We start from the raw sequence: 23409 nt of genomic DNA, 5'->3' as shown, positions 1-23409 counted from the left end.
TTTAAGCTCTTCAGGGGGCTTTAAAACCTTGGAATTGAATGCTAACATCACCTTAATGAATATTTGAGAAGCTGGAAACATTCTGCATACTTAGAGCACCATCTAGTGGCAGAGCGGTATATGAAATTTTAAACCAGCTTGTGAAGAGTAACAGATTAACAAAAACTGTGAACTCTTATACGTAGAGTACTTGTTATTTAGTAATGAGTTCAGATACCCTGTTAAGCTTACATATTTTGTATTTATTTATTTGTTTTTTTATATATATTGCGGTGATAAACCACTGTAAAGTAGGCCGAAGGTGCAGGCAAGAGGGACAAGTTTCTTAACCAATCATATTTGACATTTCATCTTGAGGACGGGACATTTCCAGCAAAATGTTAAAAGTTACTTTAGACTTTCTTGGATTCGTTAAATATTATTTGTGTTGATTTTATGAAAATATTTACAACACAATTGCAAACTGTAAAAAAGTTTACCCTTGAAAAAAAGTTTAGTTTTTAGACAAAAAATTTTACATTTAGGTGGATTTCTGCTTAATACAAGCAAAAATATCTGCCAATGGGGTAAGAAAAAAATCTAAAAATAAATTTACGTTTTTCTTAAACGCTTGTTTTAGGCATAAATTCAGTTAAAGTGGATATTTTTTGTCTAATAACTAAACTTATTTTCTTATGACATGTTTATCATCAAGAAAATAAATTTTAATTCAAGAATTTTTAGATATTTGTATTGAAAACAAGACAAACATTTGACACTATTGGATTATATTTTAGTTTGTTTCTCACTAAACCCATATTCCTTCAGGACACTTGAAATACACAAAATATGTGGAGTTAGTTAATGATACTTCCACATCCATATATATATTATTCCATTAGAATGGCGCAAAAACGGTGAAATGGGTGTTTTTAATCAATAAATAATCCTACTGTAATGCATTCCATCACTGTTTAGAGTGAGTAAAAACAACGCATAGAGCATACCAGCAAGACCCGCATATGTTATGTTTTGGCGCTAGTTTGCTGGTGACAAAAAATAAAGAAAGAGGCTACACAATAGCCAATCAGAAAATAGGACTGTTGTATCTAGGTAAGATTTAACGCAACAACCAATAAAAAAGCATAGCCTCGCACACCCAAAGAGGAATGGAGCTCCGAGCATCAGAGATCTCCTGTTTTAATGTTACAACAAATGCACAACTTTGACACAAACAATGACAACTTGACTGCTGTTAGAGAATGTTTCCCAGATAATCAGCATCAGTTTTTCACGAGTGTCTGTAACTTAGCCAACAGTTTACAGCCTGTTCACTGACAACACCTGCTCAGAACACGTAAGTTAGTTTAAGCCTCGTTATATTTTCGTTATCACACGATGACTGACATTTTGTCACATAAAATATCTCTCTCCAAAGAAGCTTAATAATTTTATAAGCAACTGCTTTGCAACCAAAGTAAGCTTTAGCTTACCTAAAACTAGGGAACTGTTGACTTTTAAGATCTTTTAAATAATAATTATTACACTTGGTATTTCATGTTGTTTTGCAGTCAGTTTTAGCATTTGCTTATTTACAGCGAACCATTTTTCTTTTTTTCTTTTTTTTTTGACCACAGAGGGCTGGTGGTCTATGAAATTTCCCGGTAGATTTTTGGGTCCCACTCCGCCCCTGCTCAGTTCGTTGTCTTTAATGACCATTTAATCCGCCCTTTTAAGGGAAATGGATTTCGATGATGTTGTTGAATAGTTGTCCCGAAGGAAATCACGAAAGATACCTATCGGCTAACGTTTTATATGAAGCTCCTCAGCTCTTGGCACATTAAAAGGCGCTGTTATTGCTGTCAGACGAGATTCTGTGAGACTAAACCATACTCCATGTTTACATGCTGTTTTCATAACTCTAGATCTTAAGCAACTGAAATAAGTTGTTGGGAAATTTTAACGTGTCCCAGTTCAGAGAAACGCAGACGCCCTTCTGCTGTGCGCGCTCTGTTCCGAGTGAATTCAGCAGAGGGCTGGAGGCTGAATTTAATTCCCATGTAAAAGGCAGCTGTGGTGTATCTATTATTACTTATGGGACAGATTTCCAACGTTACGACTGAACACTGAACTTAAATAAAAAGTAAATATTGTGTGCATTGTACATGCTTTTTTAACGCAATTGTAAATCCTGTATTATACAGGTGCACCACCGTTGTCAAAAAATCGGTCATAAAAATGTCAACTGTCATAAAATAATGGCCAAAATATGTACCTCAGCTGTCACTGTGGCTGTACCCTTTCAAAACGTACAGCTTTGCACGTAAAGAGTTCATTCATATTAGTACCTCAATCAATGATACATAGTACCAAAAAAAAACATATATTTACAATGTAACATATAAGGAGCTTTTAAAATGGTTTTGCCCTACATATTTTGACAACTTATTTCAACAGTAAAGGAAACACATTGATTGAAACTTATAGCTTGAATGCACTGGTCTCTGTACAGTATAAAAGCGTCTCTTAATTGTAAATGTATCGTGATTGCATTTGGCCTCCTACAGGCGGCGCACGCGCGTAACTCGTGCGCGTTCCAGCTGTTGCTTTGACGGAGCGCTGCTGTGATTCACAGCTGTAGATCTTCAGTACGCGGTTTAGAGATGCTGACGGGACATGTCAAGAGAAGAAGCCAGCGGAACCTAACTAGTTGCTCCTGGACTTTTGTCTTTACAACCGGCATACACATCAATCTAAAGCAATTTAAAGGAAGACCTGGGTTCTCAAGAGTTTAAAAGACAAACTTCTAATCTTTACATGCTGTAACTTTAGGCTGCGGAGTGCTTTTTAAAGGACACGTGAGTACATATTCCCTTTGCTGCCCTGACAGAATGAGCGTTTCGTTTATTAGGCTTTAATGATACAATATAAACACTGCTTGACGCGACGCGCGTACTTAACAGACATGATTCGGCTTCGTTCAATGTGGCGATAGAGATCGCCGCGCGCGTCATAGTAGGCTAGTTCAGGTGTAAAACGCAATTGTACAGTTTTACTCCTACTGTAAGTCTCTCGTGTTATTTCTTTTAGTGCCGGAAGGTCATATAATGTTATCAGAAGGAGGAAGCTTGACTTTTCTCACTGGAATTTTGATCTTGGCGCTGTCATGTGAAGCGAGAGGTGAGTCCTGTTATTCATTCATTAAGACTTCATTAGAGACTGATGATAATAGGCGAATGACAACAGTCTTGTGTTGATTTTCAATTACAGGCTCATAGATAACGTATCATCTAGCGAGCTTTTGTATGTTTAGATTTTTTCCAACTTTGCCTCTTGTTAAAAAATTAATTTGAAAGGAATTCTGAATAAAAACAGAGATGATGTGTGGGGTTACGTCTGCAATGTGCTAGATGTTTCAGGCTTAAAGAGTAGGCAACAAAAATGTTTTTCATAAACTATGCTGTTTGAAAATCGTTTCACATCCTAATAGCAATCAAAAAATAATGTGGTCTAAATATTAAATATATTTAATGGAAGTCTCCATAAAGTAGCCTATTCAGTTTAAATGCAGTGATAGGATGTCCTACCTGCCCATATGTATTTACATAACTCAACACACCTTACATACTCATGCTCAAATAACAGGCTTACAAAACCCCTTTAATGGGTTTATTTATTTACAAAATTAATTAAAATTTTCGAACTACAGCTTTTAAAGTGATCCCTTGCTGCCCAATTTGTTTATTGACTAAATTAAGCACACATGTGCTGTGTTTACTGACACAAGCAGACTTGCTAGCACACATAAAGTCTTTCTTTTAAAGTTACATCTATATCTGCACTGGGGTGCATCGGGCCAAACAAGAGGTCCCTGTTCCTTGTACTACAGCAGAAGTTTAGACGTACATAACTCAATGTTCCCTGTTCGTCTAAACTTTCTGCCAAGTTTGAAAGAGTTTTACATAAAATCAAATTAAAACTAATAACACCTACTGTGCTGGAGATTGTGTACTGTTTTTCGAAGAGTCGTTTTTATTGTGAAAAGGGTTGGACCTTCTCTGTATGCATCATCACCCTGCTGTGAACCCAAATTACGTTTACTCTCTCACAACATAAACAAATGTGTTTGAAATAAAGAACATTCCTGAGTCTGTTATATAGTATCGCTTATTAAGATATTTCTCATTATTAACATCTACATTTATCCTTGATTAAAGTCTCTTGATTATACCAGTCATGCTGGGATGCCAGCCCTCAAAGTCTTTTATTGTCATACAGTATGTACAAGTATGTACATGTACAATGAAAAACTTTTTTGAATGCTTCTTTACAGACTATTGACTCAGACACAATAGGACTGTTATACACAAAATATGCATATTTATAGAAATAGTAAAATAGGAGAAATTATATAGTAATTTTAGACAATAAGACAATGGGGTTGTTTCCCAAACAGGGCTTAAACTAAAATGCCTGTTTGCGCCATCTTGACTGAAGATGCACACCAGTAATGTTTATTTTATGGTATGTTTGTAAAAACTACTTAAATGTCCTAATATAAATAATGCCTATTCATGGCAATATAAATCCTGTCTGGAAAACTGCCCCAATACTGTAAATGACAAAACAATAAATTGGCCATAAGACAATAAAGTGACCAGTTATAAAAGAGACATAAAGTGTCCGGAATTATTTTTGTCATGGAACATGAATGCGTGTTGTAAAGTCTTATGGCATTGGGTGTAAAAATTATTCCTAAATCATGTAGTGCATGTTCTGCACCATTTGCCAGAGGACAGAAAAGGTGATAAATACCAATGCAAGGTGACTGTGATCATTCATGATATGTTTTGTCTATGGGGCTTTTAACACCTGGGGCCCTATCTTGCACCCAGCGCAATTGACTTCGTCAGTGACGCATGTATCATTCGTATTTTGCGCCGGCGCACAGCAGGGTTTTTCCCTCCACAGATGCACGTCAGCAAACTAGGGAATGAACTTGCGCTCCCTGGGCGGTTCAGCGCAAAAAGGAGGCGTGTTGCGGCGCAAACCATCTCTTATGCTATTTTGCAGTTTCAAAAAACAATTGCGCTACTAACCAAAAAAAAACTAGTCTAAAGTCAGTGGCGCGTTGCGCGTGGTTCATTATGCTATTTTAAGGGCGCATGCTTGACCATAATGTATAGCGTGCACAACGCGCATACACTTTGCTTATCTAATCTACACAGATGCAACAGTTATTTTTGCAAATCATAAATTGTTACACTTAAAAATATTAATACACGAGATAAGGGGAATCATAGTGGTGAGCATTGTGGTGATATTTTTTATTTATTCTCATGCAAATAACGATTAAAATATTTTCATAACTTTGTTGTGTGGCTGTATTACGTTTATTTTATGTAAATAATAGTTAAAATGTTTTCATAAGAAACCTTAATGTATATGAACTTGATTTGTAAGAGTACTTTGGGGTTGGACCTTGCTTGCGTTTCTTGGGTCCGATTTCAAAGCCCCCAAACCCTTTCAGCGGTGAGGGTGGACGCAGCGATGTCCTCTGCTGGCGTCAAGTCCTGAGGCAGATCCACCTCCCGTTACACGGCGTGCCCGATTTATGCTGGCAAGCATGGGATTCCCCCGTACAAGAACGTGGGTCTCCTCGGCTGTAAACCGCTCCTGGCGTGCGCCTGGTAAATCCGTCATAATAATAGCAACCCGCCATGGAACTTGTGCCCTTGCGTTTAAAGGGAATGTTGGCTAGCGTTCTGATTGGTTTATTTGACGTTACGCCCAAACCACACCTATGAATAATGAACCTACTTCAGACCAACCTCTTATTGATTTGCGCCCGGCGCAAGAGTTATTTCTCACGCCGGGAAAATAGCAACAGCGCCCAAGATCCGCCCACAAACTCACTTGCGCGTTGCGCTTCGCACTTGCGTTTCAGATCGTTAAAATAGAGCCCCTGGTCACTTCATGTGTTTTCTCTGATTGGATAGCTATCTGATTTGTTAAAACTGTTCCATTTACATTTTGCCACATAAATGCTTCTTGTGAAAACGGATGTGAATCGATCTTCTACTCAAGCGCAAAATGCAAATATACTATTCATTGCTCCGCCTTAAAAAACGTAAGATTATGTTTATGCAACAAAAGGTGGCACTTACTGTATGTTGTACTGTATGTTGGGCAGGGGACGCGCGTTTACATGCTTGGCATGAGCTGGAGCGCACAGTACTGCAGCAGGAGAGTGACGGCGCAATGATTTTATGTAGGCCTACAGGTCCATGATGGGGAAAAGCGTTCACAAAACTGTCTCTCAGAGTTGTATTTCTTTGTTTAATATGATTGTAGTTTGCCATTGGGCTTTTTTATTGGTTCTAGAGAGTTTTTTTACCCGCTGTCGTCACTCCATAGAGCAAAAAGCGTGTCGTCTTTGTTTGTTTTCCTCTTTGCCGGCTAACTTCCAGGTGACGTCCTTACGTTTGGGAGGAGTAAAGCACTGACATATGTGGTTTCATCAACCAGATATATTTACACTTGTCCAGTTTCATCTGAAATGCGTCCCAGACCACCTCCTGAAGTGGTTTGAGCGATCGGATTTAAATGCATCTCGAAAACATTTTGGAGGTAATTTACACTACGTATTTTTACGATCGGATAGCTATCCGATCAGAGAAAACGCATGAAGTGACCAGGTGTAAAAAGCCCCTAACTGATGCAGCCAGATGTCCTCAACTGCGAGTAGCTGTGGCAATGATTTTCTGAGCTGCTTTTACAACTCTTACACCTATTTAGCTTTTATGGTAGATTTACCACAGTTTGTTTAATTTAAATCACTTATCAAAAACAACATTGAGTCTACCATAATACATCTAAAGGAGTTCATTCTAGTGTTTACCAAAGGTGATTACTTTTACTGAGCCCATAAAAATGCCAGGTTGACCCTGAATTGAAAGCCTGACCTCTGCTTAGGTAAACAATCTATTGTTATCCATGTTTATCCATCTGTTGACTCTGTTTCTAACTGATTGTGTACCAAATCTGTGTATGCTCCATTCTTGCTTCACAACTTGTTATCCTTGGATTGCTCTTTTCCCCTATCACAGCCATTCTTGGAATGCTGCAGCCCAGTTTTTCCCATTATCTGTGTTTGAAGCCAGGAATGAGGAAATGAGTCTGAGGTATATGACATGTGGGTTAGGTAAATTTTAGAATTAGACGTTGTACTGTAGCAGACTAACACATTCTTGTTATACAGGATGAGTTGAGTGTGGTGGGCATTGGCACAGTATTACCTGTTCAAGAAAATTAAGTTTTGTTATGAACACAAACACACACACATATACACAGTGTTTGGCACAGTCTTTAGACTATCATTGATAAAACTAGTGGCTGCTCCCCGCCTCTTCATTTTTGTTTCGCTTTGGGGGCATGTGAAATTTGTGCAATCTTATTTCATCAATTGCTCTGAAATAACCAAGAAAGCCCTTACATATACATCTACAAAGCATTGTGCAGCATGTTTACTGACAACAAAGCGGGACTCTGACATAATATTACTGCGCGTCCATATAAACTCGTCCATAGAGCATCACCTCAAAGTAATCAGGACAGAACCAGACAAAAGTGGATAAGAGATGTATAGTATGTGAACTAAAATGCATCTCTCTCCTCCACTTGTAATTCGGTATTTTGGCACATTGAGTCAAGAACGTTGTTGTGTGACACTTGTGACAGATTTTATCAGAGCAGCAGGTCTTTCCTGAATAAACGTGTACTTCAATACAAGTTTCCAGAGTATTTTATGATTGGCTAATTTGTATAAATTTGTACGAAGGGAATTATTATTAAAAATACAACGTCAAAGGGGTGAACGCAAATTGTACAAAAACGTACGAATGTGGTCGTACAAATTTATACGAATCAGCCACTTCGTAAAATGCGTACCAATTGCCTTGAGATTGCATTGGTTTTACTGAATGTGGCCAACCTTAGGCGTACATGATATTTCTCCAGGAACCCTTACACACACACACAAACCCCAGCCAGCTCAGACAAAGTGTGAACACAGTGGTTTGAGAAATGTTCTTATTTCACCTTTCTCTCGTGTGGTCAGATATTTCCTGTTTCTCACCAACGTAACTGCTGGTGGAAAGACGCTGACTGCTTTCTCCCAGGAAAACATTCAGTTCCTTTGGCGCTTTGCCTGTCCGTTATGAGGCGCAGCTTGACATTTGGCCGTTTTTCTCGCCGCCAGTTCTGATCTGGCGCATGATAGCTGCTGCAGACCGTTTACATGAAGTTGAAGCGAAACAAACCTTAGCCTCACTTATAAATAAAGCGCAGAGATTTATGCACTACTCCGGTCGCAGGGCTTAATAAAAGAAAGAAATGTGTATAACAGTTGTGGTAGTTAGCGACTGTTTAAAAAGGCACGTGTATCAAAGCCTTGGGTCGTGCTCTGTACAGAGGTCAGATATGGTGAAGGGCTTCCTCTATATTTTAAGCCCTCCAACCAGATATTTAAATCAGTTCCAGACTCTGGGGTTGTGAGCAGGAGATGTTGGCCCTCACGCTCCATTTACTGCAATGATCTACCTTTAAAGTAGAAATGGCTTTGATAAGAACAGGGGAAAACAGGCTTTAGTTATGCTGAGCAGAATTCAGCTGGCTTCTCAGCAGGTGTCAGGATCTCTGGGTTTATTAGATAGATAATGCAGCGCTGCACGCAGGCCCTGGTTATCAAACAAATGATAATGGGGCAGCTCTGTTGGGGCCATGCTGTGTCTGTGATCTGCCTCTGCGGGACAACAGTAATGTAGGCGTCAGTCCCCGGGCTGCTTTGGCCAAGCAATAGAGAAGCCACAGGCACTGTAATAGCACAGACTCGTATATTAAGCTATGAATAACTAGTCTGCGTCCATTCCGGTAGAATACAGCAAAAGTTTAAGCTAATTCGATAGTCTCTTTAACAAAGTTTAACATATTTAAATCTATTTGACAAAATGCAATAGCTTTTCTCTCACAATTAGTGTAGAAAATGTGAAACAAGTCAGCAGGATATGTACTGTATGGGCCTAGTATCTAAAGGCCGTTTCACACAGTGCGCAGCAACTGTGAGTGTTTAGTTCTTTTTTAATAGGAGACGTGCAGAAAGCAGCAAAAGTGGAGCGGAGTTGGTCCACACGCCTTGCTCGTGCACCCAAAATCCTGTCCTTTCTCTGGACATGACACTTCATGGCAGGCGCCATTGAAGATAAACATATTTGCACTAAATGCTGCACAAAACGCTTCCAATACAAGAAAAAAGCTGAAGCCGCGCGGCGATTTTGCCACTTTTCGCGTACCGTGTGAAAAAGCCATAATGCTGCTAAGGCTTCATATCTTTGTTTCAGTCTGCATTTCAGCTTGACTTTTATTAAATTTGAAGTGTTTAGAAAAGTGCAGGGAACTTACTGTAACTACAGTACAATTTTCCTACAAGTCGTAACTTTGATGCAAACTTTAGCTAAATCAGTTAGTTGAATTTTCTTTCAAGTGTAAAAAGAATTGCATTTCATGCATTTGTCATGCCATAAGCGTGTCTTCATTTGTTGTTGTTTTACCAATCAGTCCCTTCTGTTAATTCATAGATTTATTAAAAGTCTTTCAAGCAATATGACTGAAAAGCGTAGACAGATGTGCACATACTGTTTTTTGTTTCATTGTATGTGGCTATTATAGATTCAAGGAGCTTTTACACTGAGCACTGATTTCTGCATGTAATATATCCTGTGTTTCAGAAATTATGTACCTGGCACAAAACTGAAATTGCCTAAGGATACAAACAGATGTAACCAGAGCAGCTCTTATCTGCCTGTCTGTCTACACGCACTGGAGACAGAGTTATTGTTTGCCTGTCTGTCTGCAAAGGCTAAACAGTACAAGTTAAACAACACAAATATACCTTTTGTTATGCATTGTCAAACCCATAAGAAAAAATCATTGTGCATGCTGTTGAAAGGAGCTTTAACATTTGTGATTTTGAGTTCAGGTTACGTGCGTGTGCATGCACGTGTGTGTGTTGCATGCATTTGCACATGTGTTTGTAATCTGGTTTTGGAGATATTTATGATGTTGATAAAGGTGATTTTACTTAACACATTATCCGTCCATAACATTAATGTCCTGCTGGGATTTTTTTGTCTTGCCACTGGAAGTAAGTATTTGTAAGTGTGCCTATGTGGCAATTACGGTAATTCCCTATACTGCTTTTTGGCAAATGCATCTTTTTGTGTGTGCCCACGCTTGTGTTCCTTGGCATTGTAAATGCTGAGCAAGTTAAGGAGCGTGTTTAATGGGAAATAGTGCAGTTGTTAAATTTGAACATGATGTTTATAATATCAGGTCCTGCAGTAAGAGTTCAGGCATACGCACACACACACACACGCACACGTGCGCTAGAACATTAAGTCAGAACAGCACGAACCCAGTTCAACGAAACTGATGTCTTGTTTTACCCCATATTTTTTTATCTTAGATGGAAACCAGAACCATATTCCGATTATTTTTCTTTTGAAGGTCTAAACGCTTGCCTTTGTAGTTTGTGATCTATGTTAAATGGGAGCTGCCATCGCAAACCCTGTTGGTTTTGTGGGTGAAAAGTCAGTTTACGTAAACAAAGCAGTTAATGAGCTGCGTTTGTCGGCGCTGTATCATGTCGACGCTGCTCTTTCAGTGTTGGTATTTATGAAGGAGGTATTAAAACACTAAGGAGCAACGCCAAGCCTTTGAACATTTTTTTATAATCGGGGCTTTAGCGCTTGAATGGTTCGGGGAGTTCAATGATGTTTCCTTCCCTGCGTGTCTGTGTGCGCTACCTGTGACCTACCAAGCTGTGGTGTTTGCGCAGGTGGGAGAGGGCAATGACAGATTGTGAACTGCCATCCCACTTTTGTTTTCCCCCATTCCAGTGTACCGAGCTTGTCGGAGCAGTGCCCTCGTACAAGACCGGGCCGTGGGTTCGTCATGTGCAATTTGTTCTGTATGGGAGGTTCCCTGTGTCAGTGGATGAGGCTTCGTGGGAGTTTCTTTATCCCCTGTTTAAAAGAGGGATTATGTAGTGTTTACATGTGAAGATTACATGTGTCTAACATGACAAGCGTCAGCCATTCCATCATCCCATTTGCGAGAGATGCTTGTCATTGTCACATGGTCCTGAAGTTAAATCCAACATCCAGATTTGTGCATATAATTGACATTTTTTAGGACATTTAAGATAGGAGGAATCCCAGCATTTTGTTATGTTATGTTCACTCACACTTATTGGCGACTTGGGTCCACTTTTTCCTGGGTCATTGCAGTAGGACAGGAGAGGCAGTAAAGCTGTTAACATAAACAGTTACCCTACTGTGCCCTATAGCATAAAAAAATATAGTCCCCAACACTTTGAGGTTCCTGTAGGTGAACTCATAGGACCTGGTGTAAGCAATGCAAAAGGTCACAGGTTCAAATCCCTGGAAACACACAAACTGATTAAATTGCCTGTCTTGAATGCTATATAAGATGAAAGCATCTGTCAAATGCATACATGCAAATGTAGACATTGGCATCTGAGAACAAGGTGAACGAGAAGAAAAGGCAAGTAATTCAAAAGGGATTTTTTCTGCTCTTAGTGTAATGCCGGGTCAATTGTGATTAATAACATCAGGTTCACAAATGCGTTGTGTGCAGTCTTGTCTTTCATGAACAGCTGCGTCTGCTCTAGCACGCAATTCTGTCAATGTCGTTGCAAAAACAGTAGCTCACGCTGCAAGGCATACTTCAGTATGTAAACAAAAGAAGAAGGGAGAAAGCAGAATGGAGAAAAAAGGCGAGAAGCTAAGAGAGAGCCAAACCAGGATTAGAAACCTTGCGTGTGATGGCTGTCGGCTGGGATTTTGACACAAAGGCCGAGCTTTAATAAGCAGGTGCTCATTAAGGTGCTGGAGCCCAGGTTACTCAATTTTACCCTTGAAACCCTGCAGAGCTGTGGGTCTGTTTACAAGGCTGGGTTTGGCATGCTGCAATCCCTTTCCCTGTGGTCTAAATTGCTGGTGGTCCATATGAGGAGGAAACAAATAGCGAATGCTGTTGTCCCACATTGATAGGAGATGCGGTCCTACATTGAGTTTCTGAGGTTGATGAATGATTGCTTCAGATTGGGGGATCTAAAATGCTGAACAACAAAGTATTCAGTTGTAGTATCCAACCAATTAGGGTTTCTTATAATTGCAACAGACTACAAGAAAATGTAAAAAAATTTTAGTCATGGAGGCGCCAAAAGCCGTATGTGCATAGGTCGCCCAAACCACTACTGCGCCATAAAGTAGAGTCCCGGCTTCTGGCCCATTTCTGTTTCATGTTCCCCTCTCTCTCAATGTCATATCATTTCCTACAGTAGTCTCTACAATGTACTATCAAAAAATAAAGCTGAAAAGGTCAAAAATATAACTTTAAAAGAAAAAATCTCAGTTATAGATAAACTGTATGTAATTTATATAGACCTAAAAACTTGACAATAAAAGTATGCACATTTTTTCAGGATTCATTTTATTTCTAAATTATTAGAAGGCAGAGTTAAAAAAGCTACTTAAGGCATATACCGTACAAAGTTTGACAATCATTATCATTATTGGCTGAATGGCAATGGAAATGGCTTTCCCATGGCATTACAGACCTTCATGGGGTATAATAAACAACCTGCAAGATGCCCTTTTTTATGTAAAGGGAAAACCATTAAACAGAAAATGACATGTGCACACTGCAAAGGTCACATTTACATGATCAAAGACTTCTTTTAATAGATTTCATATTTTAATCATCTGTTGCATCTTTGTATTTCAATGATCTGTACACATATGGCCTTGTAAACACTGTTTCATCCATATGCATTAAGAATACATCATCTGACAGATTTAGCAATATGCTGTCATGCACAACTTCTGGGAACATGGTAGCCTAGTGACAGATTGTGACTCTCTATACACTTGCTGCATGGTTATTTTAATCCCAACGTTGGGTCAAAAATGGACTATCCCAACCCTTTAGGTTGTAATTTAACTTATGCTGGGTTGTTTAAACTCACTGTTGAGTCAGATTTAAACCTTTTCTTGATGAATTTAACACAATGGCTGGGTTTGTCCCTTTTTGACCCAACGCGGGTTTGAAAATAACCCAACATTTTTAGAGTGTACTTACAGCCATGGAGGTTACTTGTGTCTCATCTTCAGCTCTCAAAATATCCCTGTCATGAGCGAAGTTTTGGCGGGTTGATGGGGCCATAGAGTCACACACCAAATGTCATGGGATCTCCTGAGATCATTGGCATCCCATCCTCTCCAGCCAGTGTGCTTCATTAGGTAAGATGAATGTCATCAGGATTGTAAGGGTGACACATGACAGCCTTCTGTCACTGGAATTAATGGGTCAGTGGATGACAGCTGCTTTGCGTCCTCTTAAATATTTGACAGAAGGTACAAGACCCCAGAGAAATGATAGTGTGGTACACAAAGATCAAACTGTAAAAACAATATCTCCAAAGAGTCTTTAGTTTTATCAGATTTATAAAAGACAGATAAGCTTTACAGACTCTTTCTGATAACGTAAGAAACAATTCGGAAGAAGGAGTTACGAACTGCGGGAGGAGCGAGTCACGAGTCAACAGTTTATACAACATCTTCTCCTTACATCCAAAAACTCACTTTTTCTTTTATCAAAACTGTTGCATGAAGTGATGCCTGTAACTTAGCATCCTCTCCGGCCGATTGACATGTAGGCGTGGTTTTCCTGGAGAAGAGCCCATTAACAGAAGTAATATGTATAGCTTACCCCTGAAACGTCAACTGGACCTGTAATCGAAAAAACTCAGAAACTTGTACGAACCCTGGCGAAGTGCATTCGGCACAGAAATACTCTGTAACACGTCCAACTGCTTATTTGACACTTTGCATTTGTTTAGCATGAGGAAATCAACTCTTAAACTGTGTTAATAAGTCATGAAATACTGTTGAACCCCCTTTAACTTTATCCCATTCGTTCCTGTTTGAATTTGTTCAGAAAAATAAAAATAAGAAATATTGACAGTAAAACTCGTTTTCAAACTTTTTGTTAGCTGAACCCATTGACCTAAATTATTTACTCCAGAGATATTTCAATAAAACATTGAATACATTTCAATTATTTAATAGCACTTTTGCGTGCTTAAATTAAAAAAAACTTATATTATTTTTTTTAAATCTATTTTATGACTGTTATCAATACCAGTTATTCAACCTTCATCTGGTAATTTTCTTTCTGATCTTTTTGAGTTCTCAGTTCTCTGATATATTGTAGTGTTGTGTAATGGTCACATGACATACAGATTGAACAAATAAAATATATATTTGTATAAAAAAATGTTTATTTACATTTTTATTTATTTATAATTGATAAATTTTTTTCATCAACTCACAAACCCCCTGCAAACCTCTGCGAACCACCAGTGAATTGAGAAACCCTGCACTAGTTATTTACATTTAATTCATAACTTTTTTGGTAAAAAATATTTTCCTTACCATAATTTTTTAGAGATGGTAAAGTTATTTATCTTATTGTTGTGTTTGAGGTGTTCAGTAAGAAATGTTTGAGTTCCTACTGAAATAATTAATTTTGATTAGAGACTTTTAAATTCTACCAATTGTATCACAAATTGGCTGAGATCTCCTCCAAACTACAGTGGTTTAGAGAAGATCTCAGCCAACTTTAGATCTACATTAAGTACCTAAGATATAGGATTATAAGATGCACCTGTAGGAACCTAAGATGCACCTAACATACGATATAGGATTTGTTTCTTGGAAGAAATCTTAAGCAAACTTCTCAAAAAGTCTCATTTTCCTCTGCGTTTTATTCTTATGCTGTGTGATCTAACACTGACATGGCTCATTCCACGTCCTCCAAAGAACCTTAAGCAATTCTATCTGCCAAAAACACGCCGTCAAAGCTTTCTCTAGCATGTAAGCACGCAAAGAATCACACACATGTCGTCAGACTGCAATGGGGCCTTATTGAGTTAGCGTGGCTCCAGAGAGCAATTGGTCGAGGCTCAAGATCTGATTACACACAGTAGAGAGACAGCTGTAAGCTGTGGCTTTGAGAGAACCAGAGCTTTACCTTAAGACCATCTAAGACGTTCACAGCGCACTAAAGAGGAGTGAAGGTGTAATTGGACCTGTTTACCTAGTCTTCCTCTTAGTCAGAATAGGTGGCTCTGTGCAAACAGCATCAGGCATCAATCTTTGACTTTATCTCTCACTGATAAAAGAGTCACATTCCATACCCAAGACCAGGCACTGCAGTGTTTGGTCTGTTTGACTTTATCACTGATCGCATGCAGAGTCCTACAGTATATCATGCTTCTGTACACAGCTCTCCTCCCCTTCTTTAGCAGATTCACCAAGAAAAAAGATAAGGCAATAAAGCAGATCACATGACAGTAGAAGATCAAACTCTAGATGACCTGGAAGAACCTGCCCTCTGATTGGCTGCTAGTGCTACCTCTCCTTGAACTTTTATAGAGAAGAGGACATTGTATCAAAATATCAGACACATAAATGCATTATTTTTAAAATGATGTTCATAATGTCCTGAAGGTGCGACTTAACTCTAAACCTAAGAATGACAATATTTGTCTATATATGTGTTTGTGATTATTAAATTATATTATAAGTTTAACATCTTTCAAATGTTTTAATTATTATGTATCTTATTTTGGAACATTTGCTTTGAAGTCCGTGTAAAGTCATCTCAGAGAAGTGTTTCTAAACACCTGGTTCCCACGGGTCCTTGAAATCCTTGAAAGTTTGTGAATCTGGGGGGGGATTGAAAGTGCTTGAACCTATTTTATGCAAGAAGTTTTCTGGAAAAAAAATCCATATTATTCCCTGTGTAGTGTAGGATAATATCAACAATTCTAGACTTTTTAAGCACATGTGCTAAACGGTTTGCTTTAAATGCTTATATCTTCTGTATGCGAATGTTGATTTATACCAAAATGCTTTTTTGCATAGTTGTGTTTGACAAATGAAAACGTCTTGGGTTACGTATGTAACTGTTGTTCCCTGAGACGGCGCTCTCTTGCCATACTTGCTGTAGTGCTGTCTTTGGCAAAGCCTCACCATTGGTTGAATTTAATATACACATTCAGACGCACTTACCACTGGAGGCGTCCCCAAAGTGTCACCACAGTGACGCAGCGCGAGTTCCCTCGAAAGGAAACTGTAACAATGTATCTTAAAAGGTAACACAATGTAACCTTGCTCTCACTTTGAAATGTGTCCTTGATTTTGAGGGTATTTGACCTGGAAAGTCCTTGAAAGGTCCTTGAATTTGAAGTTAACTAAGGTGTGGGAACCCTGACATTATTAATGTTAGAAATGTATTGCTAAAACACCTTACAAAGACTGTAAAGTATGTAGTACTGAGTACCGTCAAAGTTTTTCCACATTTCTGTGTTCAGAATAATTTGGTTGGGGCTAAAACAGTGAATCAATTGCGCAGTGGAGCCACCGAGCATGACTCCACCCCTAAAACAATCCCAAGTGTCCATTCTGGTTGCAGCGTTATTTGAAAGTTGAGAGAGACGGCAGCTTTCCCGCTAATGGGCGAGGTTTGTCCCACATCACCCTCTCTTTGTCATGAAGCCTCACCATTGGTAGAATTTGATATATACATTCAGACGCACTTACCACTGGAGGCGTCCCCAAAGGGTCACCGCAGTGACGCAGCGCAAGTTCGCTCAAATGGGAACTGTAACAATGTGTAACCTTGCTCTCACTTGAAATGTGTCCCCACATTTAGTCCTTGATTTTAAGGGTATTGGACCTGGAAAGTCTTTGAAAGGTCCTTGAATTTGAAGTTAACTGAGGTGTGGGAACCCTGACATTATAAATGTTACAGTGGCTCGATGGTGCACTGGAGCCACCGAGCATGACCCCACCCCTAACACAATCGCAAGTATCCATTCTGGTTGCAGCGGTATTTGAAAGTTGATAGAGACAGCAGCTTTCCCGCTAATGGGTGAGGTTTCTGTGCCGTGTCCGGGAGCTGAGAATCCTGCATGTTTTTCCAAGATTTTAATAACCTATTTTATTTAATTTGTGGTTTTCTTAATCATTCAAATTTGGCTGGGTGTTTAATATCACTTTTGTGGTGTGACAAACTGAGAACACATTTAATATTGAACTTTACATTGACTTTAATGACAGCACGCAATTCAGCCGACATAGAGTCTGTAATGGGAAATATTTTTATCCAAAACAATTTTCTTTGTGTGTTCCCTGGAACTCAAAGCCATGATATTGGCACTGATAGCATCAAACAGGAACTAAGTTCGCCATTTAACATTTCATTCAATTTCTACTAAACATTTCTTTATTATGCGGTGATTGCGGTCATAAGATCTGTCGAACAGATTCATAACAGCATGCGGGTGATTTAAAGCCAAAATAATCCAGGGCTCTGACCGAAACATGTGCAGCATGTCCCCTTGCTCTCACAATGGTTTGGACTGTTTGGATGTTGTGTACTTGTGTCCTCTGACAGCAGCACTTAATTAACTGGCTGCCATGCCTGAATCATTCAACTGAAATAGTCTTCAGTGTAACTCCTGCAACTTCTCTTACACACCAACCCCTGCCCTCTTTTTCTTTGCCTTTGATAGCCATGTCGCTTGCTCTATTACAATCATTTATCCATGCAGCATGCTGTCATGGTTCATTTGAAACTGTGTATGTGACACGTGTGATGTTCTTCTAAAGCTGTGAAAGCTACCCAAGCTTCAAAGTACTTTGACTGCGGTCTGTAAGTCATGTACATAAATCATTTGAGAAATCAAAAACCCATCAAGATGCCTGAAACAGACCAGCTTCATAGCATGAAACACCGGTAATCTATAAACTTCTGACTCTTAAGCACATAAGCATTTAACAGGTTATATGTCCAGTTCATTCTATAGTAAATATCAAAGTAGCAGTGATTTATGTCTTTGTATTCATTTATTGCACACTCATGGTGGCATTAAATGTGCATGAACCTTAATGGAGCATCAGTTTATGAACATTGTCTTGGTTTCAGATGTATTGTGGAAGGGTGTTTCCTGGGAGGTCTGTCACCATGCAATGCCTGCACATGGAGACAAGATGATGTTTCTCTTATTCTCTGTTTCTTTTTCTGTCTCTCAGCTGTGGAGATACTAAAGATACACAGATCCGCATGCATCAAACCAACATAGTTACCAACAAACGAAATATGTTACAACATTTGACTGGATAGCAGGGGCACCAGAAGATGTTATAGGTTGGGGTACTGTGTGTATGGTCGTATCCAGGGATGACGTAGCTGTACAGTAAATCTTTAATATTCTCTCTAATAATAATTAGTTTAAACTCTTTGGTTGGTTGGTGAAACTATAGTGTTTCTATTTGCACTTAATAATGTAAATAGATGCTCTGAATAATGGAATAATGGACCAAAATTTGTGTTGAATTTAAAATCCTGTGAAATTAGGCGGTGCTGCACCCTCAGCACCACTACTTCCCACACTCCTGCTGGATAGGTGTTGCTTTAAGCACACTGCATGACAATGGTCAATTTAGGTACAGGTATATTTATACATCTGAGGTACTAATATGAACTGTATGTTCAAAAGTGTACATACTGTAATTTGAAGGTTTACAGCTAGGTACCATTTTTTACCAGTGCATACATGAGACATAGAGGTCAACAATACTAATATTCTTACAATATTTTGTTAAATACCTTATTCTCAGTCCTTAAAGGATTAGTCCATTTTCTTTAAAAAAAAAAATCCAGATAATTTACTCACCACCATGTCATCCAAAATGTTGATGACTTTATTTGTTCAGTCGAAAAGAAATTATGTTTTTTGAGGAAAACATTCCAGGATTTTTTTTTTTTCATTTTAATGGACTTTAATGGATCCTAACACTTATCAGTTTTAATGCAATTTCAATTTGCAGTTTCAAAGGACTCAAACAATCTCAAACGAGGCATACGGGTCTTATATAGCGAAACGATTGTCTTTTTTTTGCAAGAAAAATAAAAAATATTATTTTTTTAAACCACAACTTCTCGTCTTACTCTGGTCCTGTGACGTGCCAGCACGACCTCGTAATTGCGTAATGACGTCAAAGGTCACGTGTTACATATATGTAACGCACATTTGCGGACCATTTTAAACAATAAACTGACACAAAGACATTAATTAGTATCATTCCACATACAACAACGTAGGAACGGTCATCTTTCTTCACACTTGTAAACACTGGGGCGTAGTTTCGCATACGTCATCCGTGACCTCTTGACGTGATGACTATTACGTGAGGTCGCGCTGGCGCGTCACACGACCGGAGGAAGACGAGAAGTTGTGGTTTAAAAGTGCAAATTTTTTATTTTTCTTGCCAAAATTACAATCGTTTCGCTAGATGGTTGTCTCGTTTGGAATCATTTAGAGTCCTTTGAAGTTGCAACTTTAAACTGCATTAAAACTGTTAAGTGTTGGGGTCCATTAAAGTCTTCTCGACTGAACAAAGAAAGACATCAACATTTTGGATGACATGGTGGTGAGTAAATTATCTGGAATATTTTTTTTTTAAGAAAATTGACTAATCTTTTAAGGTAGACCATGCTCAACAAATACCCATCAGCCTAGACATTTGGGAGTTTCTCAGCAACCAGTGTGTAAGATACAAGCTCAGCCCAGATAGGAGACAACCCTTTCCTGCCATCAGTTTCCTCCAAACATGTTTTTGGTTAGTGGGTCGTGTGTGTGGCCTCATTTTTCTCTTATCTTTTCCTCTGTTGTGGGCAATATTTGTCTGTCAGCACCCATGGAGTGTGACGCTCCCCCATCTCATTGTCGGTTTTGATGTGACTCTGTGACAGATAGGTACCCTGAGTGATGGAAGGAGATCATTTTGATTGGCTGTGAGTTATGACTTTCTGCTTACACATTTTTAATGCACTCATTTCACTGGATCTAAAGACTGTGGAATTAATGTTTATATCATCTGCTCTATTATAGCCATCAGTTTATTTTAATAAATCTTAAGCAAACCCGTAAAGGTAGCATTCTCCATTCATCTCCAAATCCAATCCACCCATTTCATCCCCACAAGTTAAGAGATCCATTGTTTACACTTAAAAGAAATCTTCATTATATACACACAACTCTACTTTTATTCACAAAACCCCCAAATATTTATTGATCTACCAACTGCTTTAAGGTCCGACATGTGTGTGATACATCTAAGGTAGGTTCCTCTCCAGCAGTGATGTTTGTTTCCCCCTTTTTCCGCTTTGTTGGCAAAGAGGAATTTCTTTGCCATTGTCTGAGAATTCTAGTCTTAATTCTGGAATTCACTGTAATTTAATTCCTTAACCAAAACAACAATTTCTTTTTCCCCCTGCCTGCCCTCTTGCCACTTTCCTGGATGGCAACCAGCAACTTCAGGTGAAAACATTTCATTCCAACTGAGAGACATGAAAGGCTGACGAAAACTAAAGAAAAAATAGGTACATTTATGGGCAGTGTCATTTTTCAATATCCATAATTTCAGCAGCTCCCAAAGCAGTGGCTGAAGCGGTAACAGGATGTGACAGTACCAGGCATGAAAGAGCTGCCTTCCAATGTACACATACACACACCAGTGCTAAGGCTGTCTATCCAGGCCAAAGGAAATGGAAAGCAAGTGTTCATGGGAGTTTTCTCAAGCTGCAAGGAGCGGATAAAAGAGACGTTGTGCACACGGAGACCACGCGGGGAACGAAATTCCCTATACATTTTTGCTTCCAACTTTCCCCCTTTAAAACATTTCTTTATTTTGTGGGACAAAACAAGAAGACAGAAACATATTTTGGTAGTGTTGTCTTGGTACCCTAAAGCCAAAGAGGAAAATTTAAGTCCACTGCATGAATCTTCACAAATCTTCTGGCTCACAAACTTTAGTCACTCTCTCATTTAGGTTTCCATGTTCCATACAGGAGTAAACAGAAACTTTTTTCTTACTGGCAGTGGAATATTATTTTAAATATGTAATAACCATTGTCCCTGGCAACCTGTGTGCTCCATATCTCTCATAATGCCCTGCATATTACATAATATTATTTTTTAATTAAAGGTGCAGTGTGTAACTTTTAGGAGGATCTCTTGACAGAAATGCAATATAATATACATAACTATAATATCAGTGGTGTATAAAGACCTTTCATAATGAACTGTTATGTTTTTATTACCTTAGAATGAGACGTTTTTATCCACACACACCAAGGGTCCCCTTACATGGAAGTCACCATTTTGTTCTGCCATGTTTTACAAATGCCTTTAGCAGATAAACGTTTTTACTAAGTTGTCTCTGACAATGACATGCTTGTCCTGTGGCGGCTACCGTAACTTCTCTATTTGTTTCAAAAGCAAGGAGTGAGCCGTGGACTGAGACGGTGGTTGCAATTCGCAGCCTCACCACTAGATGCCGATAGAATTTACATACTTCACCTTTCATAAAAACCTAATTAAAATCTAGGATGTGATTTCACAATAAAACTGTATGAATTAAAAGCATGAAACAACATTACATAGGGTATGTGGTCATCATTGTGTTTTTTAGAAACACAAACGCTTTTTCTAGAATTTACACACTGCACCTTTAAGTCCATATAATCAATTTATTTGTAATTACCCACTTCATAGCACATAAAGCAATTTGGTAAGTAATAATACAGTTAAAGGAATGTTGAATGAAGGATGTGTTTGACTAGGGACTACATACAGTAGAAAGGTATTGTGCATCAAAGTACAGACCACAAAACATCTCTCAAAATGTTGTTATGAAGCAAGTTGTTGTTTTTTGTCATGTAAAATGCTTTACTATTACTCAAGATTTGTTTTTCACTCCAGGTCCTCCATGGGTAAGTCGGCAGGTGGAGGAGAGACCGATGGCGAAATTGGGCCGCACAGTGCGACTGCCGTGCCCGGTGGAGGGTGACCCTCCTCCACTAGTGCTGTGGGTGAAGGATGGCAAGAACGTGAACCCGGGATGGAGCCGATACAAGGTTCTGAAGCAGAGCCTGAAGATCAAAGAAGTGGAGCTGGAGGATGCTGGAGAGTACATCTGTCGCGTCACCAATGGATTCGGCAGCATCGCGCTTAACTTCACACTAATTGTAATTGGTAAGGACAGCCTCCCACATTTCACATACAATAAGTTTTGCTCTCCCAGAGCATCTGTGGGCCACATCATTCATTCAGTCTTAATCAAAACCTGCACCAGTACGCACACACAGACGTACATACACCCACAGGAGTTTGAGGTGGTAACCTGTTACTGCACTAACCAACTGGTATTTGAATTATTTAAATAATAATTTATTTATATAGTATTAAGTTTTACATTTATAAAAGTCTAATTGTGGCACAGGATGGCAGTCGGATTCATGTGAAGTTTTGACAAATTATATTTGACAAAACTGACACTACTGGCATGGTACTACAAAGCAAGCATGGTTCGAAAAGAAAATGCACAAGAGAGCATTGTACTAATAGAAATGTATGACTTGTTAGCATTTGTAGGGGCATATGGCACTGTTGCCGTCCTGCATTATCAAATCTAGAGAACAAAGGAGGACTTCATGTCTGCTGTCACATAATACCTGCTGTTGTTTATGTAGGATGTAATTTAATACAACATTCCTCCTTTTAACCGGGTAGTGGAGGCTTTTTACATCAAAACTTGACAGGCAAGAAAATTAATACACGGAAGAAGAAAAAGAATGGAGTATGGCGGCACATACTGTAGTCAGCGTAATGATGTTCGGAGCAACTGGGTTTGTGTAACTCTGATGCTGCTCATGATGTGTTGTTTTCCAAAAGACTGCTGAGGGACCATTTTAACCAAATGGTTCTGCAAAGGGAAATGAGACTTGCCGCCGTCTTTGCCATAAATCTGTTCCAGTCCAGTGAACCCAAGAGGTTCGTGAGGCTTTCAGGAGCCCTCAGCTCTTCCTTTACGGCTCCTCACACTCGAGAGAGGATGCAAAGGCAGTGATTATTCTGCTGGGCGAGCTGGTTAATTGTCCAGGCCATCGTGTTCCTGTTCCCTCCCCTTGAAGTCTTTGCTGAGGGCCTCCTGTATGGGGAGTGATGGCGGCCTGCTGTTTTCCTGTTTCATCCCCGAGCGCACTGGGGAGCTCAGAGTTATGGGGCATTGGACTGGTCCACTCCCCTGAGGAATAAAGTCAGAGTTTACTGGAGTCATTAACTGCAATGACCAGTCACCCCAGAACAAAAGGCCCGTTAGACCCTCCTGTTTCAGTGATAATGTTATTAAAGCTGTGACTATGTTAACATTGGAA

General features: G+C 39.1%; 1 protein-coding gene across 1 annotated transcript in view; it reads left to right on the top strand.

The window, feature by feature from the left end:
- The first annotated feature begins 2640 nt into the window (after positions 1–2640).
- The window catches only part of fgfrl1b (fibroblast growth factor receptor like 1b), a 37387-nt gene continuing 16618 nt past the window's right edge, over positions 2641–23409 (top strand). Inside the window, exons 1-3 of the mRNA XM_065273417.2 lie at positions 2641–2837; positions 3070–3159; positions 21956–22228. Coding sequence (XP_065129489.1) covers positions 3087–3159; positions 21956–22228 — 346 coding nt within the window. The 5' untranslated portion in view covers positions 2641–2837; positions 3070–3086. The remainder of the gene's footprint in view (positions 2838–3069; positions 3160–21955; positions 22229–23409) is intronic.

This window comes from Paramisgurnus dabryanus, chromosome 16 (assembly GCF_030506205.2).
Source record: "Paramisgurnus dabryanus chromosome 16, PD_genome_1.1, whole genome shotgun sequence".
NCBI classification, from domain to species: domain Eukaryota; kingdom Metazoa; phylum Chordata; class Actinopteri; order Cypriniformes; family Cobitidae; genus Paramisgurnus; species Paramisgurnus dabryanus.
This window is presented reverse-complemented; position numbering and strand designations above follow the sequence as displayed.